Here is a 27,701-nt window from a genome sequence, read left to right on the forward strand (position 1 = left end):
GGGGTCTCTTCCTTCTCTAGGACTCTATGTATTCCTGCATGGCAGAAGAAGGGGATGGACTGGATGGCCCTTGGGGATCCCTTCCTTCTCTAGGACTCTATGTATTCCTGCATGGCAGAAGAAGGGGATGGACTGGATGGCCCTTGGGGGTACCTTCCTTCTCTAGGACTCTATGTATTCCTGCATGGCAGAAGAAGGGGATGGACTGGATGGCCCTTGGGGGGTCTCTTCCTTCTCTAGGACTCTATGTATTCCTACATGGCAGAAGAAGGGGATGGACTGGATGGCCCTTGGGGGTCCCTTCCTTCTCTAGGACTCTATGTATTCCTACATGGCAGAAGAAGGGGATGGACTGGATGGCCCTTGGGGGTCCCTTCCTTCTCTAGGACTCTATGTATTCCTGCATGGCAGAAGAAGGGGATGGACTGGATGGCCCTTGGGGGTCCCTTCCTTCTCTAGGACTCTATGTATTCCTGCATGGCAGAAGAAGGGGATGGACTGGATGGCCCTTGGGGGTCCCTTCCATCTCTAGGACTCTATGTATTCCTGCATGGCAGAAGAAGGGGCTGGACTGGAGGGCCCTTGGGGGTCTCTTCCATCTCTAGGACTCTATGTATTCCTGCATGGCAGAAGAGTGGGCTGGACTGGATGGCCCTTGGGGGTCTCTTCCTTCTCTAGGACTCTATGTATTCCTGCATGGCAGAAGAAGGGGATGGACTGGATGGCCCTTGGGGGTCCCTTCCTTCTCTAGGACTCTATGTATTCCTGCATGGCAGAAGAAGGGGATGGACTGGATGGCCCTTGGGGGTCTCTTCCTTCTCTAGGACTCTATGTATTCCTGCATGGCAGAAGGAGGGGATGGACTGGATGGCCCTTGGGGGTCCCTTCCTTCTCTAGGACTCTATGTATTCCTGCATGGCAGAAGAGTGGGCTGGACTGGAGGGCCCTTAGGGGTCTCTTCCTTCTCTAGGACTCTATGTATTCCTGCATGGCAGAAGGAGGGGATGGACTGGATGGCCCTTGGGGGTCCCTTCCTTCTCTAGGACTCTGTGTATTCCTGCATGGCAGAAGGAGGGGCTGGACTGGAGGGCCCTTGTGGGTCCCTTCCATCACTAGAGCTCTATGTATTCCTGCATGGCAGAAGGAGGGGCTGGACTGGATGGCCCTTAGGGGTCTCTTTCATCTCTAGGACTCTATGTATTCCTGCATGGCAGAAGGAGGGGATGGACTGGATGGCCCTTGGGGGTACCTTCCTTCTCTAGGACTCTATGTATTCCTGCATGGCAGAAGGAGGGGCTGGACTGGAGGGCCCTTGGGGGTCTCTTCCTTCTCTAGGACTCTATGTATTCCTACATGGCAGAAGAAGGGGATGGACTGGATGGCCCTTGGGGGTCCCTTCCTTCTCTAGGACTCTATGTATTCCTGCATGGCAGAAGAAGGGGATGGACTGGATGGCCCTTGGGGATCCCTTCCTTCTCTAGGACTCTATGTATTCCTGCATGGCAGAAGAAGGGGATGGACTGGATGGCCCTTGGGGGTCCCTTCCTTCTCTAGGACTCTATGTATTCCTGCATGGCAGAAGAAGGGGTGGACTGGATGGCCCTTGGGGGTCTCTTCCTTCTCTAGGACTCTATGTATTCCTGCGTGGCAGAAGAAGGGGATGGACTGGATGGCCCTTGGGGATCCCTTCCTTCTCTAGGACTCTATGTATTCCTGCATGGCAGAAGAAGGGGATGGACTGGATGGCCCTTGGGGGTCTCTTCCTTCTCTAGGACTCTATGTATTCCTGCATGGCAGAAGAAGGGGATGGACTGGATGGCCCTTGGGGGTCTCTTCCATCTCTAGGACTCTATGTATTCCTGCATGGCAGAAGAGTGGGCTGGACTGGATGGCCCTTGGGGGTCCCTTCCTTCTCTAGGACTCTATGTATTCCTGCATGGCAGAAGAAGGGGATGGACTGGATGGCCCTTGGGGGTCCCTTCCTTCTCTAGGACTCTATGTATTCCTGCATGGCAGAAGAAGGGGATGGACTGGATGGCCCTTGGGGGTCTCTTCCTTCTCTAGGACTCTATGTATTCCTGCATGGCAGAAGGAGGGGATGGACTGGATGGCCCTTGGGGGTCCCTTCCTTCTCTAGGACTCTATGTATTCCTGCATGGCAGAAGAAGGGGATGGACTGGATGGCCCTTGGGGGTCTCTTCCTTCTCTAGGACTCTATGTATTCCTGCATGGCAGAAGGAGGGGATGGACTGGATGGCCCTTGGGGGTCCCTTCCTTCTCTAGGACTCTATGTATTCCTGCATGGCAGAAGGAGGGGATGGACTGGATGGCCCTTGGGGGTCCCTTCCTTCTCTAGGACTCTATGTATTCCTGCATGGCAGAAGAGTGGGCTGGACTGGAGGGCCCTTGGGGGTCTCTTCCATCTCTAGGACTCTATGTATTCCTGCAAATTAAAAGGGCAAATTTAAATCGATTCCAACCGAAATCTGGTTCACACTTGCAAGGAATTGATTTATCCCAAAAGACACTGGAAAAAATCAGAGTAAAAAAGATGGGGGTTAAATGGGTCTAGTGCATGGCCCTCCTGTCTGCATCATTTCAGCCATTGGGTTTACGTGTGAACCAGGGTCATTTAAGCCAGTTCCAATCGATTTGCGATCCGGTTTAAAAGGTAGTGGGAATGGGACCTTTGAGTGTCCTGCCTCAGGCAGCAACATTTCTTGGGCTGGCTCTGACATCACAGTGTCTCTCTATCTGCACCTGTTGCATGCCTGCCTGCCACATACTAGTTAACTAAATCAGCCTGTTCCTGCTGCCTGCTCCTCTGGAAACACAAAGCCTTCCCTCCCATCGCCAGGTGGAGAAAAGGTTTTCCTTTTCTCAGTGCCAGGGGAATATGGCAGGCAGAGAAGCAGGTTGTTGAAACCCAACTCCCTTGAAACAGACACAGCAGGCCTGTTCCAGAAGCACATGGCAGTGATGGATGGCACAGACCTGTCCGGACCCTTCTTTTAAAAGGCCTTGAAAAGATAGTCTATCTGAGTTGGTGCCTTCATTTTTTGGCTCAACTAGAACTCAAATGTTGTAATTGGTCAGAGAGCCCTGGTGTTGCAACAAATGCAGATCGCATAGGATGGAGCCATGACAGTTAAAGCAGTGTCAAACTGCCTGAAATCTGCAGTGTGGCAGCACCCATTGCAACTGCAGCTTCAACCAGCATCTGATGCCTGAGGCAATTGCCTCAATGTACTTTATAGTGAGGCTGAGCTTGTTTCTCAGCCTTTGGCCATGCTGACCGGGGGATTCTGGGCAGTGTAGTCCCAAAGGTAATGTCTGTGATCCTGTCTCATTCATAGGTACATAAACATAGCTATGAATGATCTAAGGTATCAACAGCCCCCCCCCAAACCCACCTTAAACTCCAGGGGGTTCCCATAAGAGCAATGGAGATCTGTGGCACAGTCGAATGAGCTTCAGGATAACATGGTGAGTCCACACCCAATCTCCATCACTTCCAGGGGCTTCAAGGGATTGAAGGCGAATTCTAGGGAGCATTTATGATCGTGCCAATAGTGCCACAACAATCATGATTGAATAGCATATTCATGAATAGCAAACCAGTTACACATCTATAACTCTAGGTTATGAATACATTCTTCCCAAGCTGGGCGTCCAGACTCTGCTGAAGGACCTCCAAGGGAGGAGATCCCCCCAAAGTCCAAGGCAGGGCTGTGGCTCCTTATGCAGATGACAGCCTCCAGAGGAAAATAGGAGAAAATAAAACTGAAGGACATGAAAGAATTCCAATAAGAATTGAATGGAAGAATTCTTCTTTTGCAGCTGATGAGCTGAACTGATAGGAATGTTTTGAATGCTCTTTTTCCCTCCTTCTTAATCCGCCTTTTTGCAAAAGGAACTTCCACCGGTTTCCAAGCTGACCATCCTGCAGCTCAGCTTGGCGTCGGGAGTCATCTCTGCATTACTTACCTGAGGGCCTCCAGGGGCTCGAACCGGCGACCTGCTGGCCAAGAGGCAGCTCAGCTGGGCCGGGAGCCACGCTGCATCCCCGACCTTGGCAGAGCTCCACGTGCTCTTATCCTCTCTGCGGCTGCCTGTGACGTCACTTGGAACACACGCTCCAGGCCTTGCTCTCCGCCGCCCTCTGCTGGCTGCTCTTCGGCTCTGCACCCTCCTCAGACACCAAAGGAAAACACCAGCAAAGAAACGAAGAAAAAGAGGCCAAATTCAAAACAAAACATGACATTCACAGCAAAACAAAAAGACACGCATTAAAATTCTAAAATAAGAAATAACATCAGATCAAAAGAAAAATTAGAAAATTACAAAAACATTTTAAAAAATCAAAAATCAGATCATCAGGGCTTTCCATCTACAGGACTCTCTGTATTCCTGCATGGCAGAAGGAGGGGCTGGACTGGAGGGCCCTTGGGGGTCCCTTCCATCACTAGAGCTCTATGTATTCCTGCATGGCAGAAGGAGGGGCTGGACTGGATGGCCCTTAGGGGTCTCTTTCATCTCTAGGACTCTATGTATTCCTGCATGGCAGAAGGAGGGGATGGACTGGATGGCCCTTGGGGGTCCCTTCCTTCTCTAGGACTCTATGTATTCCTGCATGGCAGAAGAAGGGGATGGACTGGATGGCCCTTGGGGGTCCCTTCCATCTCTAGGACTCTATGTATTCCTGCATGGCAGAAGAAGGGGCTGGACTGGAGGGCCCTTGGGGGTCTCTTCCTTCTCTAGGACTCTATGTATTCCTGCATGGCAGAAGGAGGGGATGGACTGGATGGCCCTTGGGGGTCCCTTCCTTCTCTAGGACTCTATGTATTCCTGCATGGCAGAAGGAGGGGATGGACTGGATGGTCCTTGGGGGTCCCTTCCATCTCTAGGACTCTATGTATTCCTGCATGGCAGAAGAAGGGGCTGGACTGGATGGTCCTTGGGGGTCCCTTCCATCTCTAGGACTCTATGTATTCCTGAATGGCAGAAGAAGGGGCTGGACTGGATGGCCCTTGGGGGTCCCTTCCTTCTCTAGGACTCTATGTATTCCTGCATGGCAGAAGGAGGGGCTGGACTGGAGGGCCCTTGGGGGTCCCTTCCATCACTAGAGCTCTATGTATTCCTGCATGGCAGAAGGAGGGGCTGGACTGGATGGCCCTTAGGGGTCTCTTTCATCTCTAGGACTCTATGTATTCCTGCATGGCAGAAGAAGGGGATGGACTGGATGGCCCTTGGGGGTCCCTTCCTTCTCTAGGGCTCTATGTATTCCTGCATGGCAGAAGGAGGGGCTGGACTGGAGGGCCCTTGGGGGTCCCTTCCTTCTCTAGGACTCTATGTATTCCTGCATGGCAGAAGAAGGGGATGGACTGGATGGCCCTTGGGGGTCTCTTCCTTCTCTAGGACTCTATTTATTCCTGCATGGCAGAAGGAGGGGATGGACTGGATGGCCCTTGGGGGTCCCTTCCTTCTCTAGGGCTCTATGTATTCCTGCATGGCAGAAGAAGGGGATGGACTGGATGGCCCTTGGGGGTCCCTTCCATCTCTAGGACTCTATGTATTCCTGCATGGCAGAAGAAGGGGCTGGACTGGAGGGCCCTTGGGGGTCTCTTCCTTCTCTAGGACTCTATGTATTCCTGCATGGCAGAAGGAGGGGATGGACTGGATGGCCCTTGGGGGTCCCTTCCTTCTCTAGGGCTCTATGTATTCCTGCATGGCAGAAGGAGGGGATGGACTGGAGGGCCCTTGGGGGTCTCTTCCTTCTCTAGGGCTCTATGTATTCCTGCATGGCAGAAGGAGGGGATGGACTGGAGGGCCCTTGGGGGTCCCTTCCTTCTCTAGGGCTCTATGTATTCCTGCATGGCAGAAGGAGGGGATGGACTGGAGGGCCCTTGGGGGTCCCTTCCTTCTCTAGGACTCTATGTATTCCTGCATGGCAGAAGGAGGGGATGGACTGGAGGGCCCTTGGGGGTCCCTTCCTTCTCTAGGGCTCTATGTATTCCTGCATGGCAGAAGGAGGGGATGGACTGGAGGGCCCTTGGGGGTCCCTTCCTTCTCTAGGGCTCTATGTATTCCTGCATGGCAGAAGGAGGGGATGGACTGGAGGGCCCTTGGGGGTCTCTTCCTTCTCTAGGACTCTATGTATTCCTGCATGGCAGAAGAAGGGGATGGACTGGATGGCCCTTGGGGATCCCTTCCTTCTCTAGGACTCTATGTATTCCTGCATGGCAGAAGAAGGGGATGGACTGGATGGCCCTTGGGGGTCTCTTCCTTCTCTAGGACTCTATGTATTCCTGCATGGCAGAAGGAGGGGATGGACTGGAGGGCCCTTGGGGGTCCCTTCCTTCTCTAGGACTCTATGTATTCCTGCATGTTAGAAGAGTGGGCTGGACTGGATGGCCCTTGGGTGTCTCTTCCATCTCTAGGACTCTATTTATGAAAGTATTCCAAACATTGGGAAGATGAATTAGAGCACCCAGTTTCTAGGGGGAAATAAATCATTTCATTACTATTTAATAAATTGCTGGTTAATAAATAAGAGTAATAAATTATTGCTCCAATTAACCATCGCAGGGCCTCCCCTCCTTCTTGGTCTCCCTGGAGGCCGGGAAGGAGGGCGTGGGGCCGCGGGTGATCGCCAGGGCCTCCCCTCCTTCTCGGTCTCCCTGGAGGCTGGGAAGGAGGGCGCGGGGCCGCTGGCGATCGCCAGGGCCTCCCCTCCTTCTCGATCTCCCTGGAGGCTGGGAAGGAGGGCGCGGGGCCGCTGGCGATCGCCAGGGCCTCCCCTCCTTCTCGGTCTCCAAGGAGGCCGGGAAAGAGGGTGGGGGGCCGCAGGGAGGCGGGGAGGGTGGCGCGGCCAAGCGCAGGAGGCAGCGCCTCCCCCTTCGCCTCCTCCGCCCCAGGCCTCGCTGCCCTCCTCTTCCTCCGCGTGGCCATGTGAGGTGGAGGAGGAGGCGGGCATCGAGGCCCCGCGGCTTATGGAGCAACCCTGCTTCAACCGGGGTTGTCCCGGTTTTTGGCGGCACCTGTGACGTGAGCAGGCAGGTGCCGCCAAAACCAGGAAAATCCCGGTTGCAGCCGGGTTATGGCAACCCTAATGGGACATCACCAATGAATGCCAGGTGGTGTGGGCTATATTTGAGAAGAAGGAACTTGCAAAACCACCTCTGAGTATTCTGTGCCTAAGAAAACCCTATGAAATTCATGGGGTTGCCATATGTCAACAGGCAACTTGAAGGTGCGCGCACACGCATACACACACACAAACAGTTATGGGGGGTGGAGGGGGATGAGCATAATGCCCTATATGAGAACTCTGAAATTTCCTTTCAATCCTTACATTTCTAGCACAGCAATAACTTAAAACATCAGTTGAGCTGGTCTCTAGAGTCATATTCAAATGCACCGATCGTTGCACCATGATGGCCCTCAATGCCAGCACTCCAGAATTAATACTTACTACCCAACAATGCTGCCCATTCTACGAGAAAAAGATAGGAGCATATCGCTATGCTGTTGTCAATATTGCACAATAACACAAAGATTTTGCCATTTGATTCACGGGATAATAGCATGATAATGGCGACGTTGTGTGAAAATTTTCACCATGATCATGCGATTTCCCCAGGATATTGACTCTTTAAACCCCCGATTTTCTCAATGTGATAAAGTCCCTAGGAAGGTGTTATCTTAGATAAAAAGAATAGTGTTTTTTTATTTGTGGTTTTTCCACATCAATGGGGGTCCTTCACCCCTAAAACCAGCAAATGAAGAGGTACCACTGCATACATTTCTGATGCCAAGAAGATACAGGAAAGACAGGACAAGAGAAGAAACCATTCCAATCTTATGTACAGTGGGCCCTTGGTATCTGCTGAGGTTTGGTTCCAGGACTCCTCATGGGTAACAAAATCCGTAGATGCTCAAGTCCCATTAAATACAATGGCATAGCAAAATGGTGCCCCTTATATAAAATGGCAAAATCAAGATTTGCTGTTTGGAATGTATACTTTGTAAAAAATAGTTTCAAGCCGTGGATGCTTGAATCTGTGGATTAAAAAAATCTGTGGATAAGGAGGGCTGACAGTATTTCCTTGTTGCCTTGCAGATAACTAGCAAGTTGCCCCAGTTATGGAAGAAATGTGACAATGTTGTCTGGTAGAAAAAGAACCATCTATTTGGTCAGATCTTTGACATCTCTGCTGATTTGCTGCTCAGGGAAGCTTTCCCTGGTTGGCTGCTTTAGCTTTCTTCTTAGTGGTCTGCTTTTTATTATGCTTTTAATTTAGTTCTTAATGTTTCAACTACATTTTTGGCCAGGATCTTGTTGGCACACTGTATTGTGGATGCACTTTTTCAAGGGTCACATATTGCTAGTGATTGAGAAGGCAGATGAAAGCAGCTGCCTATTTCTAAAGTGCCTTATTTCCTTCACAAGATAACAAAGCAGAAAATAAAAAGGATCTTTACTGCAGTTATTCTTTGTCTCCATCCTTTCGGCATCCTTCCAGATGTCTCTCGCTCTCTGTATAACCCCATTTCTTTGATACTGAAATCAAACTTAGTTTTTGGTGTTCCACCTGAGTTTTTGCTTCCTTATAGAATGGATTTGGTGGGAGCCTGGTTTTGTTTTGCAAACTTCACTGTAGTAAGGTGAACACTTATTGGAGTCATTGAGAGGGAAATTGTAGCTGTCCAGATTGTCCTGAGCCTATGTTTAGCTTCAAAGTCATTTGTTAAAATAATAAAAATAGGAAAATATAATAAGAAATAGTTGGTGTTTTAAAGGATATGTTTTTAATTTTTCTAATTCTAAAGGTAGTCTAATGATATTTTAACAATTTATCAGTTGTTAAACCTATATGTGTTTTTTAGCACCTGTCTTAATGTTGTAATAAATAATATGTTGTGGTTGCTGATGTGGACCTCTATTTTTATTTTGTGTTAATATTTCTATGTGTGTTCATCTGTTGATTAATTTACATCTGGAGGTCACTGGCTATAGCATTTTCTCCCTTTTCATGTTATAGACAGCACCATGGACAAGTACAAGGTATATCTGACAGACGATGAACTCCTTGCCCAACTGAAGAAATATGGGCTCAAACATGGACCCATAGTTGGTATGGACTGTTATTTTTCTTCCAGTTGAAGCAAATTTACAAGCATTTGGAGAGTAGGATTCAGAAACCCAGCAAAAACAGAATGAACCTAGATGACCAGGGCTAAAATAAAAATGCTTCCTCATCTGACTAATGCTCATAGTATCCTTCTAATTACTGCCACTTATATTCCCATTTTATAAATGGGTAAAGGAGTGCTGAGAAACAGTAGCTTTTGTCAGGGATGATGGGAGTTGTAGCTCTTCACCTCAGGCTCGAACTCACCACCTTGTTACGCACCGGCGCTGACCAGTTTTGGCCAGTGGATAAAGCTTTTCTCTAAAGCAGCAGAGTTACAGAGAATAGGCTGAAGACCCTGACAAACTCTCCAAGCCTTCTCACTCTTGCTTCCACAGAAGTCTTCACACTTCTTCAGGATCCAGCTGGTTCTTGTATCTTCACCCAAGACACCAGACAACTCAGTAGTCTTATATAAAAGATCTACTTTATTCTACTATATCCAGCTCCAAAACTATCCAATACAACACTACTCCACTACTACCCACAAAATACATTGGGATTCATAGCAATTATTATAGCCCTTGGAAAACACCACCCACTCTTGTCAGTATCCACCCAGTGGGCGTGTACATCCACTCTCATTGGTTCTCTTGGTTCATCCCATAATTAATAATTTCATCATTTCACCTTGTCCACTTAACAATTCTCAGGTGTGTTCAATTATTCACTTTGCATTTCTGTCCTTGGCATTTAGGACTTGCTAATTACATTACCTTTTACACCTGTGTGGCTCCTAATTGCTCTTGCTGTGTCATCCTGACTCTCACATACATGTTTTATTTCTTTCACTGTATATCCCATGTTGCATTTCCTTAACAGCTTTCCCATTAGCAGTGAATGCGACCATTTCAACCTCTCTGGATGTTTATGAGGGCCGAAGTACTATTTCCCTGGCAGGTTTATTTAACATAATTTTCCATTATATGTGATCGGAGATGTATGACTAAGTGCTTCCAAACAAACCAATCCGGTTTGTTTGGAAGCACTTAATGAAGAAAAACTTTATAATCTGCCTCAGCTCTAGTTTCAGTTTCTACCTTGTTTGGACATTAAAAGGTAGAAGAAAACATGAAATGGGGATGTACATTTGTAGTGAATTATAAAGGAAAGGCAAACCAGAATGACAGTAAACTATTGTCATGCACAAACACTTTCAATGGTATTTTCATCAGATTAATACATTTTTGCCATCAGTTTTTCACTGATGATGTAAAGCTACAGATCCATGAAAATAAGGCAACAGGTCCCAGAAAGTGTTTCAGAGAGCAAGATGCAGAGGAAAATAAAAGACAATAACTGAAGGGGTGGAAATGGCCTAATTTCCACCAGAGATACTGAATAAATATTTTAGAAAACAGTCTACCATAACTTTGTTTTACTTATTCAACTTTTCATCAAAATGCACATGCTAAGGAGCTCATCTGTGCCTGCCACCCAGCTGTTGTTTGCTAATGCTGGCTAAGGTAATGATTAATGTCTGTACGTTTTAATATCTTCATTCCCTCTTACCACACTAGTTACATCCTCCCATCCACTGATGCGTGTAAATATCAACCAAATGAGGCAATACTCCTTACATCTATTAAAGGCGGCTACAGTCTGAAAGAACCCATGCCAAATAAAATATGTCAGTCTTTAAGGATAGATAATCTTCAGTAGACAAGGGTAGCTAACGGATCCTGTTGTTTTGCTGCAAAAGGCTAACATACAAGCTACCTCCTTGAAAATGCCAAATGGTGTTCCTTGGTGTAATGCACACACACACATATTTCAAAGCAAGTGCCAATCCAGTGTGGAAGATGTGCAGGCAATTCTTCCCTCAACACTATCCTTGTACTTCTCAATATTCATCCTTTCTATATCTTCTTCCTTGTAACACTGTTTTGTTTCCCTAGTAGAGCTTACATTCTAGAAGTGAATTGAATTCCTCTTTTATGTGTACAGTGGACCCTTGTTTTACGCTGGGGTTTGGTTCCAAGATTCCCTGTGGATAACAAAATCTGTGCATGCTCAAGTCCCATTCAATATAATGACATAGCAAAATGGTGTCCCTTATAAAAAATGGAAAATCAAGGTTTGATATTTGAAATTTATACTTTTTTGAACATTTTCAAACCGTGGATGCTTGAATCCGTGTATAAAAAAATCCATGTATAAGAAGGGCCGACTGTATTTAAGTTAGCAAGATGCATGTGTGAGTAAACAGTTCCCATGACATCTGGGAAGACTGAATAGTCTGAGTCATTGACAAATGGGGAGAAGGCTGATAAATGGGAGGGCTGCTTGGACTTTCAGTATACTGTGTAACTGGAAGGACCTTCAGTCCTGACAACAATTGTGTGCTGTTTTCAACTCTGATGGCTGAATAAAGCTTTTCTCAATCTGCTGAGAGCTTGCGTTCCTGAAGTGGAGTTTGCCTGTACATTACACATCCTATCATTCACACCCTTATTTCTCCTGCTCCCTCCTCTCCTCATCTCATGTGGTTGCAATGCACATTGCACTTATTTCTTGTACTCCGCCACTTGCATCACTTGCTCTTCTGTCTTTCCCACTCCCTTCTTACCTCATTCCATGTCCTCTCAGTGCATCTCTCCCTTGCTCCTTGCACTCCAGCACTCTCACCATTTCCTTCCCATCTCACTTCATCTCACCTTATCTCACCTCATCTGATCTGCTTGCAGTGTGCCGCTTCCCTTGCTTGCCTCTCACAATGCTTGCTCTCATTTTCCTCATGCCTGGGCCCAGCCCAGGTTATTTTGTTTTAAAATTAATATAACGGGTTTTTTTGTTTTGTTTTTTAAAAACAATTCTTTTAAAATGGTCTTTACAAAAAATAACATCTTACCAAATTTTCACTTTAACCATATGAAACTATGTGCATGTAAATACATTTAGGCTGTGCTTATGATAATTGTAATTTAAAGGTATAATTTTAATTTTGCTAGCTGTCACAACTATTACTATTACATTCGGTGATATACAGGATTTACAATTTATGAGCAACATTAATACAGAAAGCCTGGAGCGTGGCTTTGGTGTGGCTTCTGTACTCTTAGGACACATGCATCATTGAAACACCATACCTCCACTGTGACTCAAAGCAGCTTTATTTTGGCTGTCTGTAACAGGCCATAGAATCACAGAGTTGGAAGAGACCACAAGGGCCATCCAGTCAATTCCCATCATCCCCAACCAATATTGCAAATGCCCATGTTGCAGAATACAAACTTCCCCAGGCTTTTATAATCACCTGCTTGGATTCCATCCTCCAGGAACAACACAGAAACTGTACGAAAAGAAATCTATGAATATGAGAAAAGACTGGGATGGCATCAGCCTCCGCCAGGAAGCCCAGTAGTCTACGCAGGTGAGCAGACTTTGGTACAAAGAGGGAAATGGTTGTAAAAAGTGTGATCTCTTCTTATCATAAAGACAACAGTCAAACAGGATATGTGGAGTATCCTCAATAGCTGGGGCTCCACAAATACATATTCTTTCATGATAAGGTATTTTTTGAAACCGTCCTGTTCTTACCATTGAATTCAATTGTTCGAATCTAGCTCTGGTGAAGGCTGTTCTCTGGCTCTGTGTTAAAGGCATGTCCAAACTGAGATTCAAATCCTGGACTCCAGAGTCATAGTCCAACACTCAAACCACTATGCTGGCTCTCTAAATGTTCAGAAACAGTACACAAATCCCTCCACATTTGCGGCTTTGACTTTTGTGGATTTGATTCACGGATTTTATTAATATGTTCTCTCTAGGAATATCTAGGTCCCTCAGTGCAACTCTATGGTCAACTTTAACCAAAAGTCACACTGAAGGATCTAGAGATTCCTAGAGAGAACACTCCACTAGATATTTGTAGCTCCTCCAGCGCAATCTTATGGCCAATGTTTGACAGACATTGACCACAGAGCTGTATTGGAGAACCCAGAGATTCCTAGAGAGGTGTTCTCTCAGGTAAAAACATAGTCTTTTTGTTATTTGCGTTTTTTGCACATTCACGGGGGTCCTGTGCCTCTAACCCCAGCAAACATGGAGGGACGAGTGTATACCTTCAGATCCCAGACAACAAAGACGGAGAACAGTGCATAACTGAGCACATAGTTCTTTGCTTGTGAGCATGGAGGCATTGTGTTGACCACTGTTGGAAACAGGGTAGAAGGATTATGGTCTGACCCAGATGGTTTCATAAAATGCTACCGACTGACACTTCAGTCCTTTATTTGCAGATCTTAATTTTCCTTTTCTTCTATTACAGAAGCAAGGACAGAGGCACACAAGACTAGTCATGCTGCTGTAACTCCGCAGATCTTCCCAGATAATCACATTGCTGGGGAGATTCCAGTTAGACGCTCTGATGTTTCAGGTGTGCCTGACTTTAAAAAAAAAAGCATCATTTTCTGGTAAATGCTGCAGAATACAGACACGCCTACAGAAAGAAGAAGGGTGGAAATTTCCCAGAAGGCTAATGGGGGGGGGGGGATTAAAATCCAGCTGAGCAATGACAAACCAATTTCCCCTGTAGAGGGCACCAGCATAAAGAGATACACTCCTGTGTAACTACTAAAAATACTAAATAGTACAGTTGGCCCTCTGTATCCATGGATTCAAGCATCCACTACATGAAAATGTTCCAAAAAAGTATAAATTCCAAATAGCAAACCTTGATTTTGCCAGTTTATATAAGGAACACTGTTTTATTATGCCATTGTATTTAATGGGACTCGAGTATCCATGGATTTTGGTATCTACAGGAATCCTGGAACCAAACACCAGCAGATAACAAGGGTCCACTGTAAAATGAATGAATGAATGAATGAATGAATGAATGAATGAATAAATAAATAAATAAATAGTGTAATAATAAAGTAAAAATATAATATAATAGTATAATAATAGTATAAATAGTAGTTTATCTACAGCAGTATAGATACAGAGAAAAGAGATACACTATTTTAGGTGTTTTTAAAAAGGGATTACACAGTTACAAAGATGTGGCTCTTTGTGTGTGACTGTTGATCACATCAAGTATTTACATTTATGATCACATTTGTGTTCAGAAACAGGGTTTTTCTCAGTAACAGTAACTGAAAGATGACAGATACTGTTTTTCATGCAACTCAAAATTACCTTAGCAAACTCAAATTTCCCTCCAGCCACACCACACACACCTATATTACTGAATCAGTATACTGCACTGAATCAGTATATCTAAATCAGAGCCAGCATGGTGTAGTGGTTTGAGCGTTGAACTATGACTGGAGATCACAGTTCAAATCCCCACTTGGCCATGGAAACCCACTGGGAGACCTTGGGCAAGTCACATTCTCTCAGCATCAGAGGAAGGCAATGGCAAACTCCCTCTGCACAAATCCTATTCAGAAAACCCTGTGATAGGGTCGCTGTAAGTCCAGGATTACTAGGAGGCACACAACACACAGAGAGACATCCTTTGCAACACCACCAATCCACAAATTTCTCAGCAGAAATTTGCATTCCCAATTATTGAGCCACGGCTGTGAAAACAGGAGCCTCTTTCCCTTAGAGGCCTCCCAAGGTTTTGGTATGAGCATATTTCAGAAGCATTACCCACTCTTTTTGTCAGGTCCGAGACGGGTCCAGCCTCATTGGAGGTATAGGAGTCTCCTTTCAAAGACCACAAGCGGGCCCCACCACCCATCAGAGGAGATGTCCTGGCCAGGGGCAGTGCTCATCGCAGAGGCTGAGATACCACCTCAGTCAGACAAACCATCAGCCCCACCTGTCAGATCTCACATTCCTTGCAGGACTGGAACTCAGGTTAGAGATTCAGCTTGCTCTCATGGTGACTCCTTGGATCATCGACAGCAGCAGCATAATTGTCTGAAGCCCTCCTTCAGCAAAAGAACAGCACAAATTGCAGTCCCAGCTTTGCATGGGCAAGCTCACCTTCCAGAGGCACTAGAACCAGGTAGGCTTAGCAGGAATTATTTCATGTATTGTGAAATCAAAGGCTTTCATGGCCGGCATCCATAGTTTTTTGTGGGTTTTTTGGGCTATGTGGGCATGTTCTAGAAGAGTTTCTTCCTGACGTTTCGCCAGCATCGTCTGAAGATGCCATCCACAGATGCTGGTGAAACGTCAGGAAGAAACTCTTCTAGAACATAGCCAGATAGCCCAAAAAACCCACAAAAATTTAATGTATTGTTTGTTTGTTTAATATCCTGCTTTTAAATATGTTGTTGCTGTTGTATGCTTTCAAGACGTTTCCAGCTTATGGCAACTCTAAGGATAACCTATCATGCAGCTTTCTTGGCAAGTTTTGTTCAGAGTAGGTTTACCATTGCCATCCTCTGAGGCTGAGAGAGTGTGACTTGCCCAAGGTCACCCAGAGGGTTTCATGGCCTACTGGTTATTGAATCCTGGTCTCCAAAGTCATAATCCAACACTCAAACCACTATGCCACTCTGGCACTCCATGTTGAAATACCTATGGTTTAAAATTGTATACATTTTTTGTAATCCAACTGTAGAGATAAAAAATGTAGCACACACATTCCATTAGAGAAAGCTTTCTTCATGATGGCTGAATCATCAAATGCTTGTTTGAATCGAAAGGTCTGGATCTGCCAGTGAAAAAAGTGTGTGCATTTGTGTGGGGAGGTGTCCTAGCTTCCCATTGGAGGGAAGAGTTACTTCCACACTGCAGAATTAATCCAGTTTGACACTGCTTTAACTGTCATGGCACGATTCTGTGGACTCCTGGGATTTGTAGTTTGTTGTGGCACCCAAGCTCACTGACAGAGAAGGCGAAATATCTCACAAAGCTACAAATTCCAAAATTTCATAACATGGAGCCATGGCAGTTAAAGCGGTGTCAAACTGCATTAATTCTGCAGTGTAAATGCAGACAATTGCACGGACTGGGAACTGCCATAGAGAAAGTCTTTTCCCATGCCAGGCAATCTGTGACGGTGCCTCTCAGAGACACCTCAGTAGCAACATTAGTAGTATTTACCATAGCCATACCAGTGGCACGACATGCCAGTGGATTGCACTTTACATTTTAACCTGAATTATAACTGTGCGGTCTTTAATCTTGTCTCCAAAATAGATTCAGAAAATAGAAAGGAGATTAGCTCCATGTGCTGATGGTTACCTCTTTATTCTTTTTTTTTAAATAGCCCTACACATTTTGGCCTATAGCATAGTGTAGTAGTTTGCCTAATGAGCTATAACTCTAGAGACCAGGGTTCGAATCACCGCTCGGGCATGGAAAGCCGCTGGGTGACCTTGAGCAAGTCACATACTCTCAGCCTCAGAGGGCAGCAATGGCAAACCCCCTCTGAAGAAACTTTTCAACAAAACCCCGTGATAGGGTTGCCGTAAGTCAGAAACGACTTGAAGGCACACAACAGCAACAGCACATAACAGAGAGCACTAAATAAATGTATATTTTGTTAAGAAAAATAGTGCAATTTTATATGTTTTTATAGAATATGGTTTATTTAGAGTTGCCCTATGTTTTCTAATATCTATAACAGATTTATACTTGTGTTTTGTTTTTAGCCCCTGAAGAAGGGCTGCTTTTATATAGGGGAAAACATGTAGGGCTTTTTCAAAAGAATAAACAGCTGACCATCTAACAGCACGTGGAACTTGTTCCCTTTCTATTTTCTGCTTATATATATGTACTTTCTGGTATTATTTCCTCCCAAAATAAATTCAGCATCTACGTGAAAATACAGGTAAAACCCTAAGGAGATTCACTGCCTCCACTTACATGGAAGTCACGCCAACTGCCATGAGCCAGTGTGGTGTAGTGGTTTGAGTGTGACTCTGGAGACCAGGGTTCAATTCCCAGCTCATCTACCAAACCCACTGGGTGATCTTGGGCAAGTCACACTCTCTCAGCCTCAGGGGAAGGCAATGGCAAACCTCCTCTGAACAAATCTTGCCACTGAATTCATCTCAAGCTGAGAGAGTGTGAGTTGCACAAGGTAGCCAAGTTGGTTTTTATAGCTGAGCAAGGATTTGAACCTTGATCTCTCAAAGTTCTAGTCCAGCACTCATAGCACTACACCACACTGGTCCATCCAGCTGCTAGTTAGTGCAAGCAGCCAAAGGATCTGAATAACTGTATCTGTGTATGTATGTGCCTTCAAGACCCCTGACAACTTATGGAAAACCCATGAATTTCATAGAATTTTCATAGACAACGAACACTAGGTGATTTTGCTGTTCCTTTTTATGAAATATTTATTTATTTATTTATTTATTTATTTAGGTATTTATATCCCGCCCTTCAGCCCTAATGGCTCTCAGGGCAGCTTACAATTATTATTTTTAATCAGACATTTCCCTGCCCTCAGGCTTACAATCTAAAAGACACGAAACAAAAGGAGAAGGGAATGGTGGAGGGAAAGGAGATGAGGTCCAGTGGTTCTTCTCTCCCTCTGAGGCCTGGACCAAGGCAGATGGATTGGAGGAAGGGCTCTTCCTTCTTCCAGGCTAGCCCTGATGGAGCTGGACATGCCTGGGGAACTCCCTCTCAGGCTGGAGTATGGCAGTTATGGAGAGCGTTTTTTTAAAAAAATGAGTGCTGACACCTCACTTGAGGAAACAAGCCCCTCTTTGTCTCACCCCCTCAAATTCCATTTTAGGAACCCTTGCTCTGCACTGTTGAAATATAGCCTACAGCACCCAGGATTCATTGTCAGCCGCCCATCCAAGTCCTCTATCTACCTTTTTCAAAACTAGGAACCCTTCCACATAGGTTTGCCATAATTCTCTTCCACAAAACAGGGACAAAAGTACATGGGACTGGATTGGGCGGCTTATCAACATGCTGCCAACACCACCAACAGCAAAAAACCACTCACCAGAATTTGACATTTTTGTTTTATTGCATATTTCAGTTGTTGCTGCTGTTCTTGATGTTTATTTATATATTGCCATCAATTTACATTCTGGGATTTGTAGTTGTTTTGGCACCAGTGCTCTCTTGGAAGGTAAATTCCACCATCTCATGCAGTATTGCCACACGCAATACAAGCTCTCCTCTTCTCGGAGTCTCACTTGAAGTCTTGCTTGCCTCCTTTCCTTTCTCTTCTGGGTTCTGGGTCTCACACGTTGTGCAGAACCACCCAAAGTTTCAAGAGTGAGATGATGAGTCTTCTTGCAAGGTTTCAGGATCTGCTGCTTCAGCCAGCCTACCCAGCCAGGACATTTTTCAGACTTTCAATCCGGGATTTTCCCGGTTTTCTGGGAAAAAATGGCAAGCCTACTTCCACACTACATTTTTATATCACTATAATTCCACCTTAGCAACCATGGTTGCATCTTATGAAATCTTGAAATTTGTAATTTTGTGAGGCACTAGTCCTCTCTGGATGACAATTTCAAATACCTCTCCCTAAACTGCAAATCCAAGGGTTCCACAATATGCAGCAATGGCAGTTAAAGTGGAATTATAGTTCTTAACTGTGCAGAGTGAAAGGGCTTTAAATAACATACACGATAGTGTAACACAGATAACACATGAACAAGAAGATATCTGAAAAGGAGCCCAGCCTATGCACTCCAGTTCCACCTGTGCACACCTACTAGTATACACCTTCAGTAAACACTTATTGCATCAGCTACAACTGCTACAAACCTATACTTACTTCTCCAGGAGCAAACAAAAGAATCAGTGCAACTTACTTGTGACAAACTGAGCCTACAGATTTAGAAACAAAATACAAGTATGCTTCAGTTAACAAAGTAGATGTGTTCCTGGGCACTACCTCTTCAACTGAAACATTGGCCTCAAACAGATGGCCCCCAAAGTGCCACCATTGGGCTGCGTGATACACTTGACGCACACCCCAAACAGTTGGAAACCACAAAGAGCCGGCCCAAAATTGGCCCGAAAAGGAGCGGAGAAATCCACTCCTTTTCGGCTGGCTGGTTGGCAGCTCAAATCAGGGCCAGTTGCATGTGGCTGCCATAGCCCCAACGCACATGGTTCCCATGCAGTCCTAGGGCAGCCCTTTGAGGCCATCTGTTTCACCCCTTGGTTACCATAGGCAGAAATAACATGGAAAGAGTAGGAATTGGGTTTCTACACCACAACAGAGAAGAGCAGTCAGTTCAACATGTTTCACTAAACTTTTTATTCAAAACTAACCATGTGCCCCATGTGAAATGAAACAACCAGGTAAGGTAAACCTTGCATAAGTTAACAAAAAATATTTAAATCTTCTTGATGGTTTCTTTCCAAATGCAAAATGGATGATTTTTGTTTTCACCAGCCTCCACGGTGAAAACACTAAGAAGAACCTATCATGGTGTGGAAATTAATTCTATGCCCCACACCCCTAGGAAATGTTTAATGTTCACACCCCCTACACAAATGATACCATCTGAAGATGAAGACATCTAATTAATAATTTTCGAACCACCAATTGAACTACATACAGCACTGTGGGTGAATAAATGGAACTTTAAAAAAATAAGCTTTCAGTGCAGTGCATAAAATGCAAATCTAAACTGAGCAATTAAATTTTAATTTATTTTTTTAAAAATGAGTGCTGACACCTCACTTGAGGAAACAAGCCCCTCTTTGTCTCACCCCCTCAAATTCCATTTTAGGAACCCTTGCTCTGCACTGTTGAAATAAAGTGCCATCCTATGCAATCCTGGGATTTGTGGTTTTACAAGATCTTTACCCTTCTTTGCCAAAAGGTATTGGTGCCTGACAAAGCTACAAATCCTAGGAGGATGGAGGAGCCAGGGAAGTTCAAGTGTCTCCAAAGTGCATTATTTGTACAGTGTAGATGCATCAGGGTGACTGGAAGCCCTTTTCCAAGCCATGTCCGGCATTTCCACCTTGTGTCCAGGAGAAATTCCAAGTATCCTCCATTTGAAGCATGACTAAGAAACATTAGTGTATATTTATTATTATTATTATTATTATTAAAGATCTCCAAACACAAAACAGGAAAACACAGGGGTGATTTTTGTTACTAAAAACAGTACGCATATTGTGAAGTCGAAGGCTTTCGTGGCCGGCAATCCGTAGATTTTTGTGGGTTTTTTGGGCTATGTGGCCATGTTCTAGAAGAGCTTATTCCTGACATTTCGCCAGCATCTGTGGCTGGCATCTTCAGAGAATGCCACAGCTGCTGCTGAAACCAAGGAACTCTTAACACATGGCCACATAGCCCGAAAAACCCACAAAATCTATAGTGTACATATTGACGAACAAACCAGGAGGCCGCCAAAGTTAACTGTGCTACTGGCATTTACGTCTGCGTATATTGTATTTAGATGTGTTCATATGCCATTGATACTATATTGGTTTGCATTTCTGGGAGTGTGTCTATCTGTTCCTTGGCCAGGCCCTCCCTTGTCCTCGAAGGTCCTCCCTTTGGCTGTGCCCTGGTCCTCCTTGGCAGTGAGGAGGGCCCCTGGGCACCCTGAGGGGCAATCTTTGGGCACCAAGGAGAGTTGTGGCTTAGTGGGGACAGATCTGGAAGCCCGCCAGGAGGCTCATTTGGGGGTCAGACCCCCAAAGTGGGCTCCCCCTGGCCACCTTTGGCCTCCCCCTCCCCTCCCTCTCCTTTCCCTTTCTTTCCCTTCCTTCCTTTCTTCCCCATGGCTTGGAATTTGGAAAGCAACAACAGGAGGACAGAGCCAGAAAGTGTCCCTCCTCCTCCTCCTCCTCCTCCCTCTAGCCAGGGAGAGGCAGCAGAGGGAGGCCCAGCCCTGAATGGGGTGGGGATTAGGGGCAGGGCCTGCAGAAGAAGGAGGCTCCCAAAGGCTGGGATTCTGCCGCCCCCTCTTCCTCTCTGCCTGAGTCTCTCCCTGGGAGGCCCAAGTTTGTGCGCCTGGAACAGCAGCAGGTACCCAAAGAAGCTCTCCTCCTCTGCTTCCCTTTCTCCCCCTTCACAGCCCCTCTTTCCTCCTAATATACCCCCCTTAGGCTGGGATCATGGGTGCCCAGACCCCCCTTCTCCACCCCTTCTTCCCCTTCCCCCCCTTTGCCCTCCTCTGCCCATTTTAGCCCACTCCCTGCCACCCATGCCTCCCCCTGGCACTGCCTTTTCCTCCTATGCTTCCTTGCTGCCTCCTTTTCTCCTTGACTGGGCTACTATGGGACCCTATCCTAGAAGAGACCATATAGCAAAAGATAGTGACATCCCAAATCTCCCCCCAAACAGGGAACTCCTTGAATTGGGCCACCCACATGCACAATATTCATGATGCAAGGAATCTTTCTATACTATACTATACTATACTATACTATACTATACTTTGGCTATAGGGAAGCTTCTTGCATCATGCATTTTTGTGCACTTGGGTGAGCCTGGCTCAAGGTGATCCCAGTTTTGTGGATTTGGGGTGTTGTTGTACTTGATCATCCTAGGGATGGAAGTGGTGCTGGGGGGGGGATTGATAGGATTTCTGTAAAGATTGTTGTTGTTGTTGTTCTTGGGTGCCTCCAAGTCATTTTTTACTTAGGCAACCCTAAGTTTTCTTCAGTTTCTTCAGAAGGGGCTTGCCCTTGCCATCCCCTGATACAGCGGTCCCCAAACTGTGCCCTTTAAGAGATTTTGGACTTCAGCTCCCAGAAGCCTCAGTCATGTTGGCCAATAGTATGGGATCCTGGGAGCTGAAGTCCACAATCTCTTAAGGGGCACTGTTTCAGGACCACTGCTTGATACTTTGAGAGTGTGACTTGCCCAAGGTCATTCAGCAGGTTTTAAAGCTTGAGCGGGGAATTGAACCCTGATCTTCAGAGTTGTAGTCCAACACTTCAAAATCATTGTTGCTGTGTGCACCTTCAAGTTGTTTTTGACTTATTTTTGAGAGGAGGTTTGCCATTGCTTTCCTTTGAAGCTGAGAGAGTGTGACTTGCACAGGATCACCCAGTAGGTCTTTTATGCTTGATCATCGTATTGAACTCTCATCTCCAGAGTCATGCTCCAGCACTCAAAACACTACACTGCGCTAGCTCACACTATTAGATTTCTAAAGATCTAATAACATTCAAAATCCACAAAGCAGTGATACCTTTTATGGGGCCAACCAAAATGTACAAAAGACATGTGGCAAACTTTCGAAGCTCTGCTGAATTTTGTGCGTGTTGGCTGGCCCCATAAAGGGTATCCTGTTTGTGGATGTTGGACATTATTCTACTTTGCTATAAGGCTAACATGACAACCCTTGGATCTATAAATATCTGTGGAAACGCAGAGACAAAAATATTCTGTTCCAAAGAATGGTGATGGTAGTGGTGGGCAAGGGGCACGGTTCTTTGATGGGCATAAAGTCACCACAGTGGTATGGTGGCCCAACTTAGGCAGCTTAAAGTCACCGTCCGCTGCTCGCCTTGCAGCCAATTGGGACTACACTGTAAGCCATGGCACATGGAGCAGCCTGGAGCATTTCTATTTGGGCAGATGTATGAAATAGCCAATGGTGTGCATTAGGCCTGCTTCCTTGTTAGGCTCCCCAGTTGTGCTGCATATTTATCTCTTTCTCTTTGTCTCTCTCTCACTCTCAGTTTTGTGCCTTTGTCCTCATAACCGGGTGGGCATAGGCGAGCAAAGCGTTCTTTACTTTTGAAAACTTGGCAGCTGTCACTGCCATGCTCCTCCCTCCGCCAGTTTCCTTTTCTGTATTGCCCTGCCCTGCAAAAGGATGGGTGGGGGAGCTTTTTTGGAATCTGCCTTTGGAAACAGAGGCTTGAGTTGCTCACCAGTTTCCCATTCCTTTCAGAGCTGTGTGCATATAGTTTCCTTGGAGAATTATGTACATCTTTTTGGTTTTTCATGCCAACCTCCCACTCCACCATGTACCTGATAGACTCAGAAATCATATACATTGACACCACTTTAACTGCTGCGGCCCAGTGCTATAAATTCTGGGAACCAGTTTTGTGAGACATTGAGGCTTTTCTGTCAGAGTGGTTTGGTTCCACAGCAAACTACAAATCCCAGGATTCTATAGGACTGAGCCACAGCAGTTAAAGTGGTGTCAGCCTCAGTTATCTCTGCAGTGTGGATGCAAGCCAGAAGCATCCACACAAATGCTTTTGCTCTCCATGTGCTACTTCTACTTCTGAATTTTGGGAAAGTTACATATTTAGGTTTACAGCCCTAACCCCACCCCAGGCCACGAGTTTCCCATCCTCCCACTCCTTGGTGCCTCTGATGCAATTCCAATCCAGTTCAGTGTGAAACTATAATTGGTAGGATAACTTAATCAAGGGTTTAGTACAGTCCTGCTCCTTCTGGTTCAAACATGTGCCGTGGTGCTGATTCATATGGCTAATACACTGTCATTCTTATTTCCCCACCTTTAAATGTCTGTTGGCAGATTGGTCCCAGACCAAAAAAATGCATCTCACAAAAGATTCAGTGTTGCTTTAATCTTCTTTCTAAAGTTTAAGGAAGTTCAAGAAGGTTAAGATGTAATATGATAGCCCTGTTTAAATATTTTAAGGGATGTCATATTCAGGAGAGAGCAAGCTTGTTTTCTGCTGCTCCAGAGCTAGAACACGGAACAATGGATGCAAACTACAGGAAAAGAGGTTCCACCTCAACATTAGGAGGAACTTCCTGACAGTCAGGGCTCTTCAACAGTGGAACACACTCCCTTGGAGTGGTGTGGAGTCTCCCTCTTTGGAGGTCTTCAAATGGAGGCTGGATGGCCATCTGTCGGGGATGCTTTGATTGAGATTTCCTGCATGGCAGGGGGTTAGACTGAATGGCCTTAGCGGTCTCTTCCAACTCTACTATTCTATGATTCTAACCACAGATTTTCATGAATGGGTTAGGAATGTGCATCCAGCATTTAGCCATCCCAAACTATCATGTGGAAATAAAACTTAACTAGGATCTCTTTTTTCCCTACATGGGCACTAGACGTGGGGAGAGACTGACAGAAAGGGGAAATTAAACAGAGAGACATAAGGGATACACATATTCATTCATCCAGAGCAAAACATACACACCCACAAAAATAGACCTGGATCTTTTTTAAAATTCATTTTCATATACTGTTACATTTTAACAAAAATATTTGTAGTTCTTCAAAGAAGTACAGATTGAATCTTGTAAACATATTTTCAAGGGCAGTATTGATAGTGCCTTAAGGCACCAGATCCTGTCTGATATTGGCTGCTAAGCAGGGTTAATCCTGGTGAGAACCTAGGTGGGAGACCGCCAAAGAATTACCAGGTGCTGTAGGTTATATTTCAGAGGAAGCAACTAGCAAAACCACCGGTTGAGTATTCCTTGCTTAAGAAAAGCCAATGAAATTAATGGGGTCACCATAAGTCGACAGGCGACTTGAATCATATATGTTTTTAACTCTGTGCATTTGCTGGAAAATTTATTACATTAAGGTTTTATTTATCTTGTTCTTTGATCTGTGTTTAGGATACAACCATTTGGGAAAAAAAATGTCTCTCGTATATCTATCCCTAGTTGTTCCTAATCAAATATTTCAGTTTGACTTTTTTGACTGCTAGAAAAATTTGGGATTACTTGAGTGGGTCTTTAAATGTGTGTATGTGTTTATTTAAAAATTCCTCCAAGTTAAATTTTTCCAATAGTCAAAAAAGTTAAACTGAAATCTTTGACAAGGAAAAACTAGAGAATGAAACGTACACAAATGTTTCTTGAACCTTTTGCAGGAATGATAAAAATGGAGTCTGGAAGTGAGGGCTTTTAAATATTTCCAGATGTTGGATTCTCAAGATATATTGTGCCTCAAAAGAAAAGGCCAGTTTTTTCTCTCTCCTGCTCTCTTACATACTGATTTATAGAAAGGCATGCTGTCATATTTGTTGTCAGCTGGAAATTTTTTAGCTGGAGATTTGTGAAACACACATTGTTGGTTATGTTTGTTTCTGTAAAATCTTTAAAACAATTATTTAAAAAGAGAGATATCATGCCTCCACACCCGAGCCTGGTTTGGTGCTTCTATACATTACAATATGAATCCTATGATTTATTTTATACTGATACAGAAATTGGTTTCCAGTGCCAATATGGTGTAAAAGAGAGATTACCTTGGTTTTGAGGATATTTCAAGTATTTTAAAATGTTTTTGACTTGCTAAATCCTTTACGAAATGTTAGCAATTAAAAGTTATTTGAGGCAATAATGGGAAAACATTTTAAAATGTTAAAACATTAAAAATACTGAACGGTCTGTAACCAGATGTGTCAATTCTAGAACATTAAATGATACAATTAAAACGGAAATATATGTCTCACTTTGTTATCAGAACCACAGTCCTATATCTAAATTAGTAGTGACCATAAAAGTGCAGGCCAAATAAAACATATTAGTTCTTTTATGGTGTGTTGCTTTAGCAACAGTCCAGACAGTGATAATGTAGTTAACGCCTAGAATATAGGGCCCTTTATCTTGATTCAGGAAATTTCAGCATGGAATTACTGGATTATTACTTACTAAGGGAATAAATTATATCCTGTATGGCCTGTAGTCAAGATACTGTAACCTTTTCCCCAACATTATAGGTTGGGAATAACTAACAATTTATCTTATAAATTTATCTTATTTAGTAACATTTTAATATTTTAGTATTTAATAAAAATATTTAATAAAAATCATTTAATGAGCCACAGTCCACTTCATTGGTTTGCACCAGCAGAATAACAAGGATTCTACCTGAAAAACCTTCCAATGAATCCCCACCTCAAGAAAATTGGATTTTAGAACAAAACTGGTTACTAATGCAGACGTTTTAAAATGTTTCCAGTACTAGCCTATCAACATTTGTTGTTCTTGTGTGCCTTCAAGACATTTCCAATTTATGCCAACCCTCATGGGGTTTTCTTGGCAAGATTTGTTCCGAGTAGGTTTGGTATTATCTTCTTCTGAGGCTAAGAGTATGTGACTCACCCAAGGTCACCCACTGGGTTTCATGGCCGAGCTGGGAACTGAACCCTGGTCTCCAGTCATAGTTGAACACCCAAACCACTATGCAGCAGTCTAATATTCAAATAGGAAATATCTGATTACAGGTGGTTGTATACTCCTAGGAAACCATTCTGTACAGTGGGCCCTTGGTATCCAATGGTGTTTGGTTCCAGGATCACCGTAGATATCAAAATCTGTGGATGCTCAAGACCCATTAAATACAACGGCATAGTAAAATGGTATCCCTTATATAATATGACAAAATCAAGCTTTGCTTATTTGAATCTGCATATTTTAAAAATATTTTCAAACCGTGGGTGTTGAATCAGTGGATAAAAAAATCTGTGGATATGGAGGATTAACTGTATTTAATGTGTTGTGTGTTCTCTGAATCCTTAGAACACTTTTTCAAAATGCTGTGCATAGTTCTCTTTATAAAGAGGGGGGAAATCAAAGGCAGTCATAGAAGAGCAATCTTCTATCCCAATATTTGCCACTTGGGAAATTATATGTGCCTCCTGTGAACACTGACACTTCTATAGAACTCGTGTGTCAATAAACTTAAGTTGTGTCTACTCCATTTTACTGCCCAGACGTGATCACTTGCCCGCTTGCCATAGATGTTAAGACAATCAAGCCTTTGGGGGTTGTCTACACCTCTTGTGAATGGTTCTCGTTCACACACAAGTCTAGTGGCTGCCATAGACCCCCGTGTCTGTGGAACAGTGTATCTGCTCTGTGTTTTACTTCAAATTAAAAAAAAGCTGTCCAAGGTGCTAAACTTGTTTTGAAGGACAGGGTTCACAACTGTGGTTACCTGCTTTTAGCTGGAGCAGATTGCCCATGACACTGACACAGGGTCACTAGTAGCCACTGCGCACGAGAATGAAACAGAAAGTGTTCTCCAGATTTTCCTTGGCTAACTTCCTCACATGCAGAAGAGTCCCAGTGAAGAGTTCAGTGAGATTTGTTTAGAACTTACAGAATCAGAGTTACAAGCGACTCCAAAGGCCATACAGTCCAAGCCCCCTGCCATGCAGGAAGACACAATCAGATGGACATTCAGCCTCTGTTTAAAAACCTCCAAAGGAGGAGACTCCATCACGCTCCGAGGAAGAAGTATGTTCGACTGTTGAACAGTTCTTACCATCTTCCTAATGTTGAGGTAGAATATTTTTTCCTTTAGTTTGAATCCATTGTCCTGTGTCCTGTTCTCTGGAGCAGCAGAAAACAAGCTTGCTCCCTCTTCAATATGACATCCTTTCAAATATCTAAACCAGGGGTCGGCAAGCTAAGGCCCACGGACTGGATCCGGCCCACCGAAGCCTTGGGACCGGCCCCAGCCCGGCCCTGCCGCCCCCGCCACAGCTTCCGTGCCACTTCGGGTGCCCGTGGGGCCTCACTGCCCTCCTCCTCCTCCACCGTGCATGGCTGCGTGGAGGAGGTGGAGGAAGAGGAGGGCAGCGAGGCCTGGAGCGGAGGAGGCGAAGGTGGAGGCGGCCACCCTCCCCGTGGCCTTCCCCCTCCCTCTCGGCCTCTGTGGAGGCAGAAGCCTCCGCAGGGGCCGAGAAGGG

At 44.9% G+C, this 27,701-nt stretch overlaps 1 protein-coding gene across 2 annotated transcripts in view; it reads left to right on the top strand.

Moving 5' to 3' along the window:
- Nucleotides 1–9,044: 9,044 nt before the first annotated feature.
- Nucleotides 9,045–27,701, top strand: part of EMD (emerin) — a 30,659-nt gene continuing 12,002 nt past the window's right edge. The window contains exons 1-4 of one of the 2 annotated variants that reach the window (XM_089485417.1): nt 9,045–9,137; nt 12,473–12,567; nt 13,465–13,572; nt 14,812–15,156. In XM_089485417.1, coding sequence (XP_089341543.1) covers nt 14,895–15,156 — 262 coding nt within the window. In that variant the 5' untranslated portion in view covers nt 9,045–9,137; nt 12,473–12,567; nt 13,465–13,572; nt 14,812–14,894. Of the gene's footprint in view, nt 9,138–12,472; nt 12,568–13,464; nt 13,573–14,811; nt 15,157–20,981; nt 21,073–27,701 lie in introns of those variants that run through there. The other variant, XM_089485427.1, reaches the window with a different exon arrangement.

This window comes from Sceloporus occidentalis, unplaced genomic scaffold, assembly GCF_023333645.1.
Source record: "Sceloporus occidentalis isolate IW3139 unplaced genomic scaffold, rSceOcc1.0.p SCAF_1, whole genome shotgun sequence".
In the NCBI taxonomy this organism is placed as follows: domain Eukaryota; kingdom Metazoa; phylum Chordata; class Lepidosauria; order Squamata; family Phrynosomatidae; genus Sceloporus; species Sceloporus occidentalis.